Source organism: Vanessa cardui, chromosome 15, assembly GCF_905220365.1.
Source record: "Vanessa cardui chromosome 15, ilVanCard2.1, whole genome shotgun sequence".
In the NCBI taxonomy this organism is placed as follows: Eukaryota; Metazoa; Arthropoda; class Insecta; order Lepidoptera; family Nymphalidae; genus Vanessa; species Vanessa cardui.
The window spans coordinates 8746887-8768302 of record NC_061137.1 but is presented as its reverse complement, the minus strand read 5'-3'; the positions used below and the strand labels follow the sequence as shown (position 1 = coordinate 8768302).

At 34.0% G+C, this 21416-nt stretch overlaps 1 protein-coding gene across 1 annotated transcript; it reads left to right on the top strand.

Annotated features, from left to right (window-relative positions):
• Positions 1-5754: 5754 nt before the first annotated feature.
• On the top strand, positions 5755-12225 carry LOC124535504. Its single transcript, XM_047111709.1, has 5 exons — positions 5755-6042; positions 6139-6222; positions 8639-8705; positions 9062-9231; positions 10616-12225. Exons 1-5 carry the CDS (start codon positions 5890-5892, stop codon positions 11003-11005), a joined length of 864 nt encoding a protein of 287 aa, XP_046967665.1. The 5' UTR covers positions 5755-5889; the 3' UTR covers positions 11006-12225.
• The last annotated feature ends 9191 nt before the right edge of the window (positions 12226-21416 follow it).

The window sequence follows — 21416 nt, the reverse complement described above, 5'->3', positions numbered from 1 at the left end:
TTTGTTCTCAATTAAAGTTGTTATCTATTCTCTGTTCCACAGCTAATATAACAGGAGACATTTCTATGCCACAGGGGACTATTTCTTTTAGGCATTTAAACAAAGACAGCGTTATATCTTAACTTGCTAGATTGCGTAGCAATGACATTCAAAATATTTTATAGGTAATATTCATACAATGCCACCTAAATAAGGGAAGATATCATTTATAATATTAGAACAGAAAGCTATAATTCCGCACAAGAATTAAATAGGGTATAATATAATATAGGATAGGATAACATGAGATGTAAGCACAAGGCTTTGAATAATACTTGGAGCAGACGTAACGCGGAAAAATTGAGAAAGATATTACATATATTTTTATGAGGTAAAAAACGTCCAATTAGGAGCGTAATCTTTATAGAATAAGTAGGCGCATGAACAAATGGGTCTCTTGATGGTAATTATTCGCCATCGCCCATACAAATTAGCACAGTTATATAAAATCACGATATAAGGAATGGATAAACATATAAGAACATAATCATAAATGAAGGTAATGACTGAAAAACGTCTGTTTGTTTTATTTAAGTACTTATAATGAGTTCATCTGTTTCATTTAAATTCGGATTTAACTCGAATATAAGCTTTTCATAAAAAACGAAGTCCGATTCGTTCGTTCTCGTAGATCACATAGGTGTGCGGAACGTGCCGATTCGGTCATAATAGACACAATGATCCCTTTCGGTTTGCAAATTAAACAACCTGTGTTTTTAAAGCCACTAAAATCCCGCTTAATTTTATCAAAAACGAATATGTACTCACAATTTCCGCTTGTACTTATAGAATAATTGTACGTTCAATTTGTAATTCTGTTCACAAGGTGTGATACATGCATTTTTTTGTCATATTTATAATGTACATTGTATATGTATATCAAAATAACGTATTATGAATTACGAACGATATAATACATACTTTTTACTGACAAAAAAGAAAAAAGCCTATATCGATCTACCTGTTATTATGTATATATTTTTTTCTTTTATCAAAATCGTATAGTCTATAAAAACATTAAAATTGTTAATCCTTAATGTGAACATGTAATTGTAAATGTTATCGATTACAAATAAATAAATTTCAAAAAGCGTGGAATTAATATTCTTTAACTTCCAAACAGGATATATTAATGTTAAGCGTATCGTAACTTATAAGCGTATCTAAGTAACATGACTGTATTTTTAAATATTGAAAAAGTGTAACTACTGAATTTCTTGCCGGTTCTTCTCGGTAGAATCTACTTTCCGAACCGGTAGTAGATTCACGTAATATAGATGTTAAATGACGATTCAAAAGGGCTTGTAAAAACCTACTTAGGCAATTTAGTAACGTATCTCTTAATTCCCCGCTAAGTCATTTGTTTAACACTGTTTATTATAAATTCAGGAACATCGACTGTTTTTGTGAATATTTTGAGACACAGCGTTGTGTCATTTTATCGGCCACGACACAACCATGCGAATATCCCAATGTGCGGATTATAGGATTGTTGGGGTATCGTTTTGTGTCCGCAATTTATTTGATTCCGTTCACCGTCAACACATATACGTAATATAGTCATCAGAGCATATTGTATATTAAGCAATGATATTTTTTTCAATCCATAAATTAATACGCATTTTATACAGAATAAACTACCTTTAAAATTTCATACTGTTTGAATTTCAACCAGGATATGCTTATATGCTTGTATTTAACTAACATAATGTATCTCAATTATTGGACCATTCCGAATCGGAGATAGCTTTACTTTTAATATAGTTCTGTAAAATAACGCCATTTTAATTTTGAAATAAAAATTATTGTTATTTTGATTTTTGAATTTCAGAAAATTTAAAAATTACAAAAAGCCATTTATAAATGACGTCATAATATACTTTCATCAAAAATGACTAAAAGCTTAGAAATATTAAAAGTCAAACGAGATCTATAAATTATTAAATTTTCAAGCACCCTCCTTTGTTTATGGAGGAAATGAAGGGTGAACTTCATCTGACAATCATTAATTTACTTCCGTAGAGTCTTAAACAAAAACGGTTCATTATAAATATACATGCATTTTTAAATAGAAGAAAATTTTATCTCCGAGACTGTATAGTATAAGTACGTTGCGATGAAATCCTGTACATTTGAAAATATCTGTTTAATCTTTTTTTGGCATGAAATAGGAAATCTATTACCTATAAACTATTGAACAATAACCAATCTTCAAAGTGAGATTATCACATCGAAAATATGGAATTGAACCTGCAACCATTATTTGAAGGAAAAGTAGTCAAAAAGTTAGATTTATTTTGCGAAATTATATTAAGTTGACTTTGTATCAAAATTTTTAAAAAGACTTTTTAGCAAAATGTTCAAATATGCATGGGGTATGCCCAAGTTATATTATTAGCTCACGTTAAGCAAGTGATATTAGCACGTTTAGCAAAATAATACTGTCTTAAGAAGCGATACATTTATTGAGACAGCAGAAATAAATCTATTATTCCTAAACAAATTACCAGTTTAATATAACAATTGTTGCATTTAAATAGAGCAGATATTCCTTGTAGTCGGGCAGGTGATGTCGCCTCATTACGCACTCCATCCGGCTCGTTTGTCAGCGTCCACGTTTCCGAATTACGCGCAGTTTTTTATTAACGCCAATTTCTCGCGCTCAAACGAGTGTAATTTTTTTACTCCGCCTTTTCCTTTTGGTATGTGCAGCCCGTGTTTACGTTTGTGGCTTTTAGATTTATTACAGAGATGTAGCAAGAGGATAGAGCGTTTATGGTTAATCGTTTGTATTCATCAAATCTATGTAACTGATATTTTAGACATCTGGGAATAAAAGCACGTTACTGATTGATGATGATTGATTTTTGTGTGTTATTGAAATAACTGCAGTATTATAATCATCGCATATAAGTTTTAATATTTCACAATCGTATTCTGCCATTATTTTCGAGTTTATTCTTACAGAATAGTTCTTGTGTATTTCACAAGAACTATTATTTATGGTAGGTATATGGTATATGGTATATGGTATATTGTTTTTAAAGAAAGTTTGATTGTTATACTCGTATGGTCGATTGTTTTTCACGTAGGTACTTTTAATAGTTTATATAATAGAAAGACTGATGACTACAATCACTTGGAATTCATCTGTTTGTATGTCTTTCTATATATATATGAAAACTACGTAAACTAAAATTATACTTAGGATAGTAAAAGTGTAAAATATATCAAAAGTGATGTTATGTGTTATTTAACTGTACTGTAGAAGACTCAAACAATAATAACCTCATAGTTCAATAAACAAAACATTAGGCAAATAAAAGAGTTAAAAAACAAAAATTCTAATAAGAAAACCATATATTTCAATATGCAGTATTAAAGTTTTCCATTAATAAAACGCTTTTATGTTCACGACATCCCAACAATTCATAAGCGATGTCACCTCAAAGTCACCCCATTTCTATTTCGAATACCCGTACGTCTGCACATTTGCACCCTCGCATATTCAGCTGCATTAACGTCTCACAAGCATCACCGCATTTTTCAAACCACGTCACTCACAAGACTCGTATTGCGAGAATCTCACAAACATCGCTCTCATGTCATCGGTGGATGCATTTAGAGCACCCTCAAGCGAAAGCTACTTTAAAATTTTAAAATACAATATACTACATATAAACAGCGCTCGCATGAAACGCTTCTGTACACGTGTCAGAAGCGTTTCATTTTGTAACTTAATTGTATAAAAAGTTAAGTATCAATTTCATCATTGTAATTTAATTTTCATCGCAACACAAGATTCGATCTCATAACTTTCTACATTATGTATGTATCTATTATTGTCGTTACTAATAATCACATTTAATTTTACAAATGCGAAAGTAAGTTTTTACCTCTATCTTTCTATCTGTTGGGCATTCACGACCATACGACTAAACTAAATTTTATTATATTTGATTTAAACAAGCTGAAACTCCAAGTAAAGGGCTAGTTTTTATGCCTACTGGATAACTGTATAAGAATGGCTGGGTGTGACCCAGATATTTATAAAAAATATTCGATTTAGCATCAAAACTTATTGTGTAATGTACGATCCAATCAGTGAGGCCATCGCTCACACAGACGTAAAGTCAAACGCAATCACAAATCGCATTTCTATTGATACTCGATTACGACTCGATCTATCTACCGTGACACCTCCTGCTTTACCTTCCGAACGCTCTTTGATGCTTCTAGACGTTGATGGATGTTTACTTTCTAAGGCTTAAAAAACAAATTCAAGGAAACAACATTTCGATTTTATAACGTCGTACGACATGCGTATAAAAAGGTAAAATTTTATTTTTATCCTTAAAACACTTTACATTTAAGTACATTTTTTATAGAGCACAAAAAGTTACAATTTATTTGATTTTGTAAAACTGTAATCCTAATTTTCTGTAAAGCTTTAAGAGAAAAAATAGGGGTTGACCAATCCTACAAGATAATTTGTCACGACCCTCTTTCTAATTCCAAATGTTTTTCCATGCGGTAGCAATTGAAAAGGCATCCGATACTTTTTCCACCTATGGATCTCCTGAAGAATTTAAGGTCGTAAAATAAAGGATCGTACACCGTCGAGGAAAAACGAAGATATAGAAAATGTACACCTGGAAGTGAAATTATAGCAATATTATAGAAATTTAATAAGTACGTAGTTACATAACAATAGTAATTCTATATTCTACGACACACTATGAACATATATAAATTTACTTTATCTACATAACAGATTAAACTACACGGTTATTTTAAAATTGTTACGAATACTTTCTTAATCAGTATTATATTTACGTTTATCGTAAAAATTTATTCTGAAATGCTTTTTTCTCCAAATTTCTCTATCGTAATGAATAATTTTCGTTAACATTATCAACCATTCTACATCTTTGTAAGCAGAATTTTATTAGTGGGTTCCTGATATATTGCAGTGCCAATCGTAAATCTGCTTGCCGCAAAATAAATAATTTAAACTAATAAAACGGAAACTCGTACGTTTCTGTCGATCAGAGATTATTTATTCCAGTAACTTCGAACTAACATAAATAAAACTATTTACTCGAATTACATTTAAGGAAAAAAAAAATAATGTAAAATAATATTTAAGCAGGTAAAAACAACCATCTTAATTGTTTCATTTTAATACAACTAAATATTAAATTAATTAATGGTTATTTCTAAATGTTAGCACTAAATAAGACCTTGCACAATGTACCATTACATAGAGCAAGGATATATAGTGTTAAGGTAATAGATATAATTATAATTTACTTAAAGAAAATTGGACTCTCAATTAGGTAATGAGAAAGATATTACGCTATAACTAGATATTTTCAATAATTTTTACACACAGAGAACTCATTATACATTGGAAAACTGTTGACTTTCTCTGTTTTTTCGCGTTGCTTGTGCAGAATACTCTACCGTTCCAGGTACTTCAATGAATATGGATACGCGTTCCCCATTTCTCTACCTCATCTTTTCGTAATCAATTTACTTTCATGCTCTAAGTAGGACTAACAGTTTAACTAATATCTGAGACAATGCGCATACAGCATGTAACAATCTGCAATAATATGACCATCATTATGATTAGGAACAATGAAATGACTTCGCAACGCTCAACAGGGCGTAACTGTATCTTGGAGTCCATTGTTTCACAGTCTGTCAAATTGTCATCCAAACCTCCCCTCTTCTAACGCTATTTTTTATAAAGTATACCATTTCAGCCTCTACTCTTTTAATGTAACATGAGCTCCATGCAATATTTCATGTGTTCGAGCGGTTTCATTTGAAAGTGTTTACATTATGCAGTTACACTCTTTTAGATCTTCGTATCGTGTATTGGTTTCATTCGGAATTTTTATATTAACAATAAAGAATTTTGGAGGATGTAATCCTATTACGAATTCCAATTTCAACGAGAACATCAGGGAATTTTCTTTGAAGGAAGATAATACTGTAAGTAATATACGAAACGGTTAGAATGCTATTATGTTTAACATTCTAATGTTTCGATACGTTTTATTTATTTGAGTTTTCTATATCGTATTACAGAATACTTCGAATGTAAAAACGTTGCAGAAAGAAGATCCGAAGCGATATGCCGAATTGTCTCATTTTCGACCTATTCATTTACAGGTGAATATCAAATTGAACTTTTTTTATGTGGTTTTCTTGGGAAGAACAAATGGGTCATGTATAGGTACGTCATATTCGCTGATATTATGTCAATATAACAACAATAAGGTATAAGATTTTATATTTGTCTCGATAATTACACTTGCTTGCTGCACCTGGAAACCGAAACACAGCAATTGGATATTTATTGTTTGACAGCAGTATAATTGATGAGTTCTTGACACCAATTGATTTCTACAAAATCCTCACCACCTTGCAGTAGTAAAATTTCATATTTTATCAGATATATCAAGAAAAAAAAAACTTCAAATTTCAACTTCGATTAACACACCAACAAGCGATTGGCACAAGGTGAATTATATGCAATATCAACTAGTTAGACGTCATGTAGGTGATATATAAATAAAACGTCGAACTACGTAAGAAACTTTGTAATTGAAATGTAGAAATACAGGCTCAGGCTATTGGTGAGAATATCACTAGTATGGCCCACATTCTTGATAACTTGTCGGAACGGAAACGTGAGTCAGTTTAACCGATATAATTTACATTAATTTTTATTACAAATGCCATTACATGATAAATATTGTTCCCATCGTAATTAAATGTATTGTTTTATAAAGAACTTATTTTACATCGGAACTGGGACAGCATAGCTGGTAATCTTTTCCCGTGACGGTGAACATGTTACCTTTCTTAAGCAGTTTACTCACTTAAACATGTCATTCTTTAGACATTAGTGAGTTGTATGTTAATGTAAAAAAAAAACTTAATAAGAAATACTAAAATTATTAATGTAAAGGAAATGCACTTCATTTTCTATATAAATTAATATATCTTTATTCTAAAATACAAATTATATTTTAATGATAATATTATAATTAAATTGTATTAACACGCGTGTGGCCCGTTTATTTTTTATTCAATACAGACCTTCAGTAATTCTATCCAATAAAATCAATAGTATTTTAATTGTGTTGCTATATATAGCAGTTTATGGCGAGCTAGGCAAAAAAGATAAGATACCATACAACAACAACAGCCTGTAAATTCCTACTGCTGGGCTAAAGGCCACCTCTCCCTTTGAGGAGAAGGTTTGGAACATATTCCACCACGCTGTCCCAATGCGGGTTGGTGGAATACACATGTGGCAGAATTTCTATGAAATTTGTCACATGCAGGTTTCCTCACGATGTTTTCCTTCACCGCTGAGCACGAAATGAATTATAAAGACAAATTAAGCACATGAATCAGCGGTGCTTGCCTGGGTTTAAACCCGCAATCATCGGTTAAGATGCACGCGTTCTTACCACTGGGTCATCTTGACTCGTAAGATACTATAAATTACGAATAATAAATCCAATCCTATAAAATGACGTCTCGAAAGTAAACACAAGATATGTATATTTCAAATAGATTTATGTATTTACGAAGGTATACTAGTATAATTAACCCACTAGCTATCACCATTCTAATAGTAAATGGACATATTTGTAATATTTTTATTCCTCTCCGACCGACAGTGTAAAGGCACCATTCTATTAGTCAGATGTGAGATCGATTCTCGGTATTATCTTTTAAGTAACATACGAGGAAAACATTCGACGTAGGCCTTGACTAATTTTTATTTACTTCACCTGTTAGAATGTATTGGTAAACCATACAACTGAATTTCCAGTCAGTTAAAGAGAAATTATTAATTTAGAAAAAGTTTTTTAAGTGAATATTCATTTTATATATAAAATAAATAAATTCACTTATTTCACTACATAAATATTGAATACGATAATTTAAGCGCAGGTTTCAGTTTTCATTTTAATTAAAGATGTGAAATGATAAGTAAAAGTGATTCATTGATTTTCATACAATTTATTTAAAAATATATATTTCATTTTAATAACTTGTACATATCATTGATGTAAACAAGTAACTATATATTACACTTCTCTTCTTCTCGGTAGAAGCCTATCGTTGCTTTATAAATTTAATCGTATAATATAATGACTCAAAAGTACCAATCTGAATGAAAAATATTATATATATTTTTTTTAATGAATACATATTATGCTTTCGATATTTGGCCTTGTTTGCGAGTAATATATTTTGATTGAGAAATTTCAATCGGAAAAAGAACAAGTCTTTGATTCGATTGAGAAGTTTCAACATTAAGAGCCGTGTGAAAAGAGGGCAGCGACCAGACGCACCGACTGCGACCCACCGGACCGTGCCTGAGGACGACGGTGTAATTGGATTTAATTATTTTCCTAGGGAAAAAGTCTCCACAAGGGCTGAACCATTGCCGCGAACCCACAGCTTTAAATGATATGAAATTAATTCATATTTGCGATGTATTCGAATCTTTGTTTATATATGTAGCTTCAGTTTATAGTCTTAATTGTATTTATCATTTTTTCAGGATATACCCGATAATAAACTAGCAAGCTCAAGTCACAGCCGAGGACTCATCAATCGAGATCATCCTGGTAAAATAATTTTGATTACTAATCCATACTAATATTAAAAATGTGAGTGTAACTCTGTCCGTCTGTCTGTCGTTGTTTCACAACCAAACCGCTGAACTGAATTTGATGAAATACTTAAAAAGCGTGCGAAGCCGCGGGCGACACTAGTGATTAATAAATTCTTTATTTCGCATGATATATTTGTGGGTTTAGCAGAAAATACTTCAACATTGTTTCATAATGAATTTAGAAATTCATCATCAAACGCTTTCGGGTTCACCTTTACCTAATCTTAATCATAATGTCTCATCATCAGCTAAGGAATGAATAATAATACATTTGTTTGAATCAAAATATAATGCTGATTTCTTTTACAGGTTATCCCATACACGATTACGACGAATACCCCCATATTAGCTACGGATACGAATATCACGTACCTCAAGTTCATAACGAGTACAATCATCACAACTTTGATCCTTATCACTATGGACATCATGGTGGTGTCGGACACTATTCTGGGCATCATTATAAACACTACAACCACGTCAGTGAATTCCTATTTTGTTTTATATAAACGTCATGTATTACCACCAAACAACAATACTACCAGTGAACTTGCAGGCACGAGGGACATAACATCGTAGTTTTGCAGTTGGTGGTACATTGGAGATTGGTCCCAATATTATAGTTATGATGACTTACCATCTGATAGCCTATATGCCCATCCACGTACCTATACTATATTACTTCATGGTACCTTACGTAAAATACCGTACACTACCACCTAATTATCAGGTTTGTATAATATATAATAATCAGGTTTATATAATATATAATATTGAATAAGTGAGCCAGTGTAACTACAGGTTAATAACATCTTAGCTTTCAAAATTGGTGGCGCTTTGGCGATTCCGGAAATGTTTAATTTATATTACAGCGTTAATGTCTAGGGAATGTGGTGACAATTTGCCAACTGGTGGCTCAGTTGCCTGTCCAAGGTACTAAAAAATAAAAATAATCTTTAAACTGTGATAATAGTAATTGAGCAGATTAAAATAATCATATATTCCTTTGTACTTGGAAATACGAGACGTTATACATACGTACTTATAACCTTATATATACGTACATAACCAATGCGGTAGCAACCGCGTGAATAACTATTACATTAAAGTAATAATTTGTACATTATATTATTAATAAAGTATGCAAACAGCTATAAAACAGAATTTAACGACGTGTAAAAGCATAATTGAGTGTAGTATATTTTGATCGATATTATTAATTATACCGTACGACTAAATAAAGCGATTATCTTATATAGATAAGACATTTAGTTCCCACTTGTATTTATAAGTATAATTTTAGTTTTACATGTCAAATTTATTAAAGGCAATGAATTAAATTCCGCCTACAAGTCAACCTAATACCTAAATTACCAAGTAAATGTCTACTAAACATAAACATGTCCAAGTAATAAGGAAACGGCAAGATTGCTTGATTCGATCTACTATAATTTATTTTACATTTTAATCTATAATATGAATAACTAATTATGTGACTTTATTATGAGTTTTATAAAATTGTATTTCGTAATATTTAATTGATTTCTTTGACTAAATAGCTGTCCAAATGTAACATAAAATTTTATAATCTTTGTTTACACAAAGCGTAAATAGTATTGTTTCTCTTTGCTGTTGACAAATATCTATGACCGACTTGTCTTTGTTAAATAAGTCATTAATTGGGGTTTAATCGTCGTGGAATGTTTATAATCTGGGAAAGTAGATTTTGTAGGAAAATATTCTCCATAAAAATATATATGTTATGTTATTAGGAGTACGATAAGGCTATTACTACACTTTCATAGTTGCAATTTGCATTGTGGCAATTATGAATATTAATTGGATTCAACATATTTTTTACAGGCATTGGCGGCCAAAGCGGTGTTATGGCCGATTGCAGGAATTGCACTTCTTGGAGCCGCTGCCGCTTTAGTTAGCAATCCAATTCTTTTGCAACTCGGCGTTGCTTCCGGTAAACGAAAGAGAAGAGAAACTGAAGAAATTACTGGACCCGATTTAGACACCGACTTCACAAAATGGAAATCACAAATCGAAGATATTCCACAACTCAATAAGAGTCGAAATAGAATACATTCCCAAAGAAAAACTTTAAAAATTAAGAAACTAAAATCAAAACATTTATCGATGAATGATCATCCCACTCAAACCCCTGGAAATTTCGAATTTAATGCTCCAATAAGTAATGAATCGCATGATATTAATCTTGTACGAGTTCCAATGCAGAATGTTTAATTACGTGTTAAAATACAATAATTAAAAGCAATATTTATTTTTAATTTGTATTACCAAAGTTACTTTATACATTTAAAGTGTTAATTACTAATTTATAAATACAAGTCAGATAACGTTATATATTCTTACCGGTTCGCAGTTTCTAGGTAAATCTCAAATAAACAATCGATTTCCAATAACATAACCAATGAACAAAACTAATGGACACATCGAGGACACACATTTACACTCATAAACATTTTTACAACCAAGAAAAGCAATCAATAACATCACGTAAACGCACAACACATGTTTGAATGCAACAGACACAGTTATACACAAGATATTGACAAAACAAAACTGTAAACGGTCAATTGTTTGCACGAAACGTCATCAATGAGACCGAAGACTGTTGCTTGAGTGAAGTTAGAACTAAAATACGAGCCGGCGGATCAACAGGCGCTACTTTGAATGAAGTTGGTTGCCTATTGACCTTTCTCTGTGTGTGTAACTGTATGCTCTCGCGCAGCGCAGGGGTGTAGATGTAGAAAAACCTGGTTCGATGAATGTGTGAATCATGCGTTAAGATTGTAAGGTTTTTGTGTTAGTGGATATGCAAAACGTCATGATGTAGTCTTATCAAATGAAGTTGTGAAGGTTTTAAATAAGATTTTTAATTTGTGTCGGGTATTAAATTTGAATTTAAAAATGTTTCGAGGTTAATTTTTTTAATTGTTAAGTATATTTTGTGTATTTTACTTATAATATAAAGTTGTCGGTGTCTATATGACAACTTTCTATTTTTTTTAGTTTTATAATAATTGTAAGCAAAAAATAAAAAAAAAATTCAAAACTCGTTGCGTTTTGACTACTAGCGCCATCTTAAATCTTTTAAACTAATTACAATGCCATGCTTTGCAAGGATCATAATAACATTTAGTAATTCGTAGTGTCGCTAGTAGATGTCGCTATATTTTCATTACCAAAAAATAACATTAATAGTTGTAAAGTTTTATATTTGAAAGTTTAATATATATTTAGGAGATTCCTTTAACTATGCAACTGGCTGGAAAGAATGAAATAAAAAAAAGAAACAAAAGCGCGCGAAACTGCATCAAGCTGTCATTATTCTATCATTTTGGGCGCGAACAGTAAGGTCAATAATATTGGCGCGACTTGTAATTTGTTATAAGTGTTATTTGTGTTTTATTTGGATTTGTAAACTCAACCGAGTAAGTAATTTACTTCAATATGTATGATTTGGTGATTTATTTATCTATAATATAAAAATAAGTCGGGTTTTCCTTCCTGACGCTATAACTCCAGAACGCACGAACCGATTTCGACGGTTTTGCATTCGTTGGAAAGGTCTCGGGCTCCGTGAGGTTTATAGCAAAGAAAAATCATTAAAAATTTCAAAGAAAAACAGGAAAACAGGGAAAATCATTTAATTATCGCCATCTCTTATACATAGCATGTACTACAACGGCGACAGTAGGTGGTGTATGATTATACTCACGAAAATAAGTACGATTCATTTTAAGTAGATGGCGCCGGTGCGTGATCAATTGTTTGACAGCTTTTCATGTGACATTTATCTTGCGCACGTTCTTTCAAATGCTAACTTTAAACCGATATATTGTTCACTGTGAAACTGAGGTTAAAGTTATTCGTTTCTTAATTTGATGTTAAATTCACAAGTCTATCCATAATCCAAAATGCCGAGAGTACGACGTGCAAACATCGGCCGTCGCACAAGACATGCAAGACAGCAACAAGTGTATTCACAGAATTTGATCGATGAAAATATAATAAGAGAAAACGCCCGATTGAGACAACGCGTGAGCACACGAAGATCATTGGCATCATACAATCGCTTGGCATTCCAATATGATCCCAGTGCGAACTACAGTGATGGTGAAAATTTAGATATTGGACCGATGACGACTGTATGCCGATATTGCAATGCGTTAAGACTCAAAAGAGAAACGGTTGGATTGTGCTGCGCAAGTGGAAAAGTCAAACTGGATCCATTGCTTACAACACCACAGCCACTGAAACCATTGTTCGATGGAACTGATCCCGATTCCAACCATTTTCTTCAACGCATCCTTGAATACAATAACTGCTTTCGCATGACTTCCTTTGGAGCTAATATCATTCGAGAAGGTGGCTTCATGCCGACTTGCAAGGTAAAAGATACAACAATACACACAACCAATTACTCACACCAAAGCAATCAATTGCAATACATAAAAACTACACATACACCACACGCTGCACCATCACACGATCAGAAGAATAATTAATTAATTATACTTATTGTTGCCATCACAGATACAAGGACAAATATATCATTTGCATGGTTCAATGGTACCAACACCAGGTGAACCTCATCAATTTCTGCAAATATATTTCATTTCGTCGATGGTGGATCAGCTGAATGTGCGGTGCAATATACAGGGAACACAAAAGTTAAAGAGATGAATTATTGTACAGCTGCAAGCATTTTTTCACGCTAATAACGCTGTGGTTAATATGTTTAAAACAGCATTGGAACGAATGCCATCGGACACGCACAAATTTATCATAAGAGCGGATCGTACCCCAGCAGGTGAACATGTGCGAAGATTCAATGCACCCATCGTTGATGATGTTGCTGCAATTATTGTTGGCGATCCAACTACATCACGAGATATTATCGTTCAGCGAAGAAGCAATATCATGCACCGTGTAAACGAGACACATCGTTTTTACGATGCGTTACAATATCCAATAATTTATTGGCAAGGGCAAGACGGCACAATATTCGCACACTAATTATTACTATTATTGGTTTAACAACCCATTTAATATAGTATTTTCAGGCGTATCAACGAACAAAAAACTAAGCGCAATGAATTACTATTCGTATCGTATGATGAATCTTATTGAATGAATGTTATTCTAAAGTGCCGTCGGCTATTCCAGCAGTTCGCTGTCGACATGTATGTCAAAGTCGAGACCGAACGTTTAGCATTCATCCGATTCAATCTGGCAAAACTTCGATCTGAAGATTATATACACTTGCGTGATGCTATTCATTTATATGGTAACGTTTAGAAAATTGGACGCCTGACCATTCTCCCATCATCTTATATCGAAAGCCCACGCCACATGCACGAATACGCTCAAGACGCCATGACGTACGTGCGAAATTATGGAACTCCGGATTTATTTATTACGTTCACATGCAATCCGAAGTGGACGGAAATTGAACGTGAGTTGGACCCGGACCAAAAACCGCTAGATCGTCATGATATAATCGCCAGAGTATTTCAGCAAAAACTCAAAGTTATGATAGATGTGCTTACGAAGTATCGAGTTTTTGGTGACACACGTTGTTATATGTACTCGGTGGAATGGCAGAAGCGTGGACTACCGCATGCTCATATCCTAATTTGGTTACTGAACAAATTACATGTAAATGAATTGGATGACATCATATCCGGTGACATTCCTGATCCAGTCACTGATCTGCAAAATATCACCTTTCAAATGGGCAGATACGTCAGTACTAATGAAGCACTGTGGCGATTATTTTCATTCCAAATTCATGAAAGATAACCCACAGTTGTACATTTAGCAGTGCATTTGGAAAATGGACAATGAGTTCACTTCACTGAGGCTAATGCGGCACAACGAGCTGAGAGACCACCATCGATAACATTGACTAGCTTATTTGCAATGTGTAAAGCAGATCCATTCGCAGCGACGTTGATGTACGTTGAAATGCCCAAGTATTACACTTAGAATCAATCAACAAAGACATTTCAACGTCGCAAACAAGAGACCAGATTGCCCAGTTCCAGATTGGCCACACGTGTTTTCCACGGATGTGCTAGGTCGCACGTATACAGTTCATCCTAGAAATGATGAATGTTTTTATTTGCGACGGCTGTTGGTAAATGTACGTGGGCCAAAATCATTTGCGCATTTGAATACTGTGAATGGCCACCAATGCGAAACATATCGAGAAGCATGTCAACTACTGGGTTTGCTGGAGAACGATTCTCATTGGGATTAAACACTTGCTGATTCAGTTGTTTCATCAAATACGTATCAAATACGAACGCTGTTCGCAATTATCGTCACCACAGGTTTCCCTTCACAACCAATGCAGTTATGGAACAAATACAAAGACGATATATGTGAAGATATCTTAAATCGCTTGCGCATTCGAACGAATAATCTCGACATGCAAATAACTGATGAAGTCTACAATGAAGGATTGATTCTGATTGAGGATCAATGCTTGACTATTGCAAACAAGCTACTGATTGAAGTAGGAATGGTTGCGCCAAATCGATCGATGCACGATGCATTCAACCAAGAATTAAATCGAGAGCTGCAATACAATGTTGATACATTGCAGGAATTCGTTCGAAATAATGTGCCGTTGCTGAATGAACAGCAAAAACCAGTATACGAAACATTAATGCAAGCGGTGGACAGTAATACTGGTAGTATATTCTTCCTGGACGCACCTGGAGGAACAGGGAAAACATTTGTCATTTAATTAATTTTGGCTAATATTCGATCAAGATGTGACATAGCTTTGGCGTTAGAATAAACTGGAATTGCGGCGACTCTTCTTGATGGCGGTCGTACTGCACATTCTGCGCTTAAGTTGCCACTCAATTTAAACACAATAGATATGTACTCCAACATGCAATATTTCTCGATCCAGTGCAATGAGAAAATTGTTGATGCAATGCAAGCTCATTGTTTGGGATGAGTGCACAATGGCACATCAGAAATCACTTGAAGCACTTAACTTTACATTGAAGGATCTTCGGCGAATTTTTTGTAATCGAAATGAATTCATTACTGTTGTGAAATAAAATAAAATTTTTCCTTTTCAAACATTTTTCCTTATAAAACAAAAAAAATTTCTTCGTCTTTTAATCCCCAAACGAAATATTATAAAAAACTAAGCCATCTGGTGGTGAAACGGAGTTCGCCGGGTTTGCTAGTGTTAAGATATTTTAGAAGTTAGAACTATTATGTTTGCTTGTAAATGATTGAAGTTGTTTATATTCTGATTAAAATTATTTATGATCTTGTCTTTTTTTAATCTATTTCACTTCTGTATGCTAAATTCAGAAGTGGGATCCATTTACACGCCCTTCAGGCTTCTTATTATTTATTAATTCTGTAAAAATTACGCGGTAGTTCTGTAAAATAATTTATAAATAAATCACCAAAATCATTGTTGTAAGATTAAATATTGTAAACTATGAAGGCTGATAAACAGCGTAGTTCGAGAAACAAGGCGCGTCGATATGAGACCGGTGATAGCAATGATATTCTAATAAACAGATATGTTGTACCCATGCTAAGCAACGGAAACTGGTGTGCCGCGCCGGGGACCGTTTATTTTGAGTTTCGTTACAAGTGGGATAAAGGGATGACTAGATGTTTTAATTGCGCAAAACGTATTTCTGGCAGAATTATGATGGAGGCGACTGGGGGCGGGCATCCCAATTGGGACGTTTTCTGGCCTTCACTTTTTGCGCGTTAGTGACGTGTCTGTTTACTAGAACATCATTGGGTGATAGGTTGTAGAATACGTCTCGAATGCGAAGTAATTAAAAATAAATCTCATTCTTGATGAGAAGCGGCACCGTGTTTAATATAACACGAACTATGCAGGGTCACTTTAAACTTAGTAGCTTAAAAAATGTTTCACATAATCGTGTTAAGTTATGTTCGTATATTGAGACTTGCGAGATAAATATGTGGTAAAAATTTCATAAACACAAACGGTTATTTAGATAGTAGCCTACAAATAGCGTCATTTTTAATATTGACTAACATATACCTATATCAAAACTATAATCTAGTTCCAGGTGAGCAGGAGATCTAGTTACAAATGATAAGTTCTGAAAGTAGTAAAATTTATAATTTTTTAATAAAAATGATTTTCCTAGGAACACTTACATATGTGCTTAGTGTTTGTAATGAGTGTATAAAAATAATAATGTAATAATCAGCATTCAAAACTTATGACAGCTAGTCTTTATGTGGATTTCAAGGTCTTCATGTGAATGTGAATGCATATCTTTTTATTCAAATATTTTTGATTTAGAACTTATAGTTGAGAATATAGTCGACAATCGTATTTATCGAGTTATTAACAGGGACTTAATATTAATTATTGCTTCAATATTTTACGCACATCAATAGTGTAAGATCATTATTATAATAATTAAATAATAGACATTTTGGTACACGGCATGCGGTGCGACGCCGAAGCAGTGAGTTGGGCGATATAGTGAATCGTTTTAGGGTGTAGTAACAAGTCAAGACAATTGTATTTTACCTAATTGACTCCTCAAATAAACCGCTAAAAATTAAAATGATTGGCTTACAGAAATGATATCTTATTTTAGACTGCTGTACGATGTTAAAGTATGTTTATTTCCCGCGCAAAATATATGTAACTAGTTTAATACTACAATGTTGATAAGTATGGAACACAAAAAAAAAATCAATTATATTCCGTAAACTTAAGTAAATTCAGTTGTATCACGAGAAAAACCATTTGGTTTTGGTATTAAGTTTGTTATAAATATGTACTTACAAATATACACATCAACACCGTCTAGGGATATTTTGTATAAAATTCTTAAACTCAAAAAATCATAGCCAGTTTTAAAATCTTTTGATGAAAGACTATTTTGTAAACCTTCTTGGACGATTCTAAATTTGAATTTGAAAAAATTAAATGAATATAAAATTTTTACGCGACATTGTGGTAGCGATGGCCGAAGGTTTCGTTTACCTACAGTCATATTAAGATATTTTTTTGTGTCAAATTTTAGTTTTATAACAAGTTACCGATTAATTTCGAGTTAAACCTATTGTGTGCATCATGCAGCGGTGCCATTTAACGAGAGAAGAAATGCTAAGGGCAGGAGGCATATTGCTGAGGAGATTGGAACAAGACAAAACGTCATATATAGGTTATGGTCACGCTACCGTGCTACTGGTGAAGTGATTGAAAGATATCCAGGTGAGAAGCGCATAACCAATCAACGACAAGACCGATGTTTGCAAGTTACCGCGAAAAGAGAACCAAATGTTACGGCACTTCAATTGGTTCAGAGGCTCCAGCCAGAGGACCAGTTGCTTGTGAGTGACCAAACTGTAAGGAGAAGGCTGCATGAAGATAACCTTTATGCTCGCTGACCGTTTCGTACTCCAGCACTACGCCGAGGAAATCGTGGACGACGACTAGAGTGGGTTCGTGTAAATTTGCTCTCGGATGATAACCAGTGGTCTGTAGTGCTGTTTACCGATGATTCCCGGTTCGGTTTCCGTCCCGATACACGTAGCGTATGTGTTTGGCGATTCCCTGGTCATGATAGCCGTCTGCAACATCTTCAGAAAGTCCATTCATACCACGGCGGCATAATTATGGTTTGGGCGAGAATTTATCTTGGTGGAAGAACAGACCTCGTTTGGATCAGAAACACCATGGCGGCCAAAAAATGCCGTAACGAGATGCTTGTGCCAATAATTTAGCCCCATAGACTAAAAATGGGCCAAGAATTCACGCTCATGCACGATAGCGCCCGTCCGCACACAGCGGGAGTGGTGACGAGATGGTTGTAGGAACAAGACGTATCGGTCTTAGGCTGTCCCGCTCAATCACCTGACATAAACCCCATAGAGCACGCGTGGGCCATACTCCAAAGAAGGACTTCGAGGAATTTTCCTGCAAATATTGCGATGGATGAGCCACTTTTTTGCATCTTACTTGGACCTGGGACAATATACCGCAGCAAGACTTGGATAACTAAATCTAAAGTATGAAAAATTGTTGCAGGACGTTATAAATGTCCTGGATAGTTTTACAGACTACTGATTTTTCATATGACTGTTTCAAACAATAACTTTTCTACATTTTTCACATTTTCTTGAGACAAACATTAATTGTTAGTTTTACCACTATTTTACGTTTTTTCTTTATTTAAGAATAAAATTGTTTACGCAAAATAATATGGTTTATTTTTTATTCTGGAATATAGTCAGATAAATGGGCTTTATAAAAATATAAACATGTTGCATGTTATCTTTAATAAATTTTGAAATAATTGATTAAATTCAAAATATCCCTAGACAATGTTGATGTGTGTAGTTTATGTACAAAAAGTAAAAGTATTTCATTTTGATGAGACGAGACGTTATCTGCAAGATCCCGTTCGGATGTAAGGTACCATTTTCAAAATCGTACTTCTTCATGAAACCCTAAGCCTCGAAGTCAGGATGTTTAATAACATAATACCTTCGAAATCATTTAAATGTTATTACGTAGTACCTTTCAAAAGTTGCCACCTCGAAGGCTCGCGTGACAATAGTGAATCCGAAAACATAGCGGCTGACATTACTAATAGGCTGATATCTATTGATCCTTTAGGTTGTAGTTATTCTTTGAATTTGAGTCTAAATGAGAGCGTCTGATGAGGCACGGTATGCCTAATGTTCTGCTGACGGGCATTGCATCTGATCAGTTACAAGTTTATTTTTATTAACCAACTGGGGGTGTCCTTTTGCCGAATTTGTTAAATCTAAAATTTAACCAAAAAAAAAGGAAAGTATTTTGTGTTGAACCTGACACACATGATATTGATGTTTGGTGCGAAGAAGTTGAAAGATTCAATATTTCTAATAACTGGCTCTGAATGTTTGTCTGGCGTGTTGAGCTGTCTCAAGGGTGCCGCACATTCATGGCTTAATGAGTGGTTAACCACAGATCGCTATTGGTCCTTTTTTTTGTCGTGAATTCAAGTCATTGTTTCCGTGAATGTTTGAGTAAGTGAATATTTTATAAGATGCGATGTTTTATAGTATGCCCGAAGGACACTTAAAATAGTTAAAGGCTTAAGTGACGAACTCGTGATACGAAGCATAAAAGTGCAGGCTAGGGCAGCCGCGTCTTATGCAAACCTTGCTTACTTTGATCTATGTTGAGCCTATTCGCAAGTTACCAGACAATCGATGTCAACTACAATAAGTAGTCCGGGTCCACCAGTCGTAATTCTGGTAACGTTATTTGCACTGACCCGTCGCTGAGGTTATCTGGTGCCCCATGAGATACTGATTTAACCACTGCAGCTGTCCAAGAAATTCCTATTGATGTTCTCATCGACAGTGGTGTTTTAAATATATCAGGAGTGTCGTCTGATGGTCTGATATACTTGTCATGCGAGAGTAAACCAAAACGATGAACTTTAAAAGGTATAAATAATTCAATGATAGAAGCAAACTCTTTTGTGACACTAACTGTTGAACTCTATGAGATTTCCTTCGAGGCCGGCTTTGTAATAGAAAATTTTAATAACTTCATATATTCTCAACCGTTAAGGTGTTACATACGTACGTACAAAAGACAGGCAATATCTAATCCGGTCATCAGAAAAATTGGTTCATGTAGAATTGCGTCAAACAGTAGAATACGTTTATACGCCTCTTCTGGCCATTGAGCGAAATCTCTTGAGGGTTGAACATTTCGCTGAATTATATCGTACATTTCGGATTCAGCATCAACTACTGTCACCGCGGGTGAAATGCACATTAACGTTATAGAAAACACTTCTTTTGCTTATCGATCATACTGGCTATCACACACAAAGCAATTCAAAGTTCGTGACGTAATAAATGATCTTAAAGATAAGGGTATTAATCGAGACCCAAATTATGAGTATGCCAGCCCCATCATCCTGGTAAATAAAAAGAATGATAGAAGCATCAGGATGTGTGTCGATCATCGAGCGCTAGATCGACAGGTGCTCAAGGAACGGTACCCTTTACCTCTGGCTACTGCTTTTGGATCCTTATCAATAATGAGTCAGTTAATCAAACACTTTTTGTGACTCCCGAAGGTTAATATGAGTACTTGCGAATCTCTTACGATTTTAGTAACTTGCCACTTGTGTATCAGCGTATTATTAGTAATACACTACGTGAGCATATTGATACTGGTAATGTCTTGATGTATATTAATAATGTTTTAAATATGAGCAATACCATAGAAGAGGCTATACTGAATGTATTTTTAACAACTCTAACAAGGGCAGGTTTTTCGATTAATCTTACTAAATGTTCTTTCATCACTTTAGAAGTTGAGTACTTAGCACGTATCATTTGTCAGGGTCAGGTCAGGCCGAGTCCTCAGAAAATCAAAGTCCTAGTTACTCCATTTTTCAGTAATATCAAACAAGTTAGACAGTTTCTGTGGGCTAGGCAGGATATTATATGCGACGCTATATCTGAGCTATGACAACCATTATGCAGCTAAGACCTCCTGCATAACCCGCCCGACCCATAAAGACGTCGTATTTTATTAGAGTACTGAACAAGAAAAAGTCATACAAAAAATAAAACA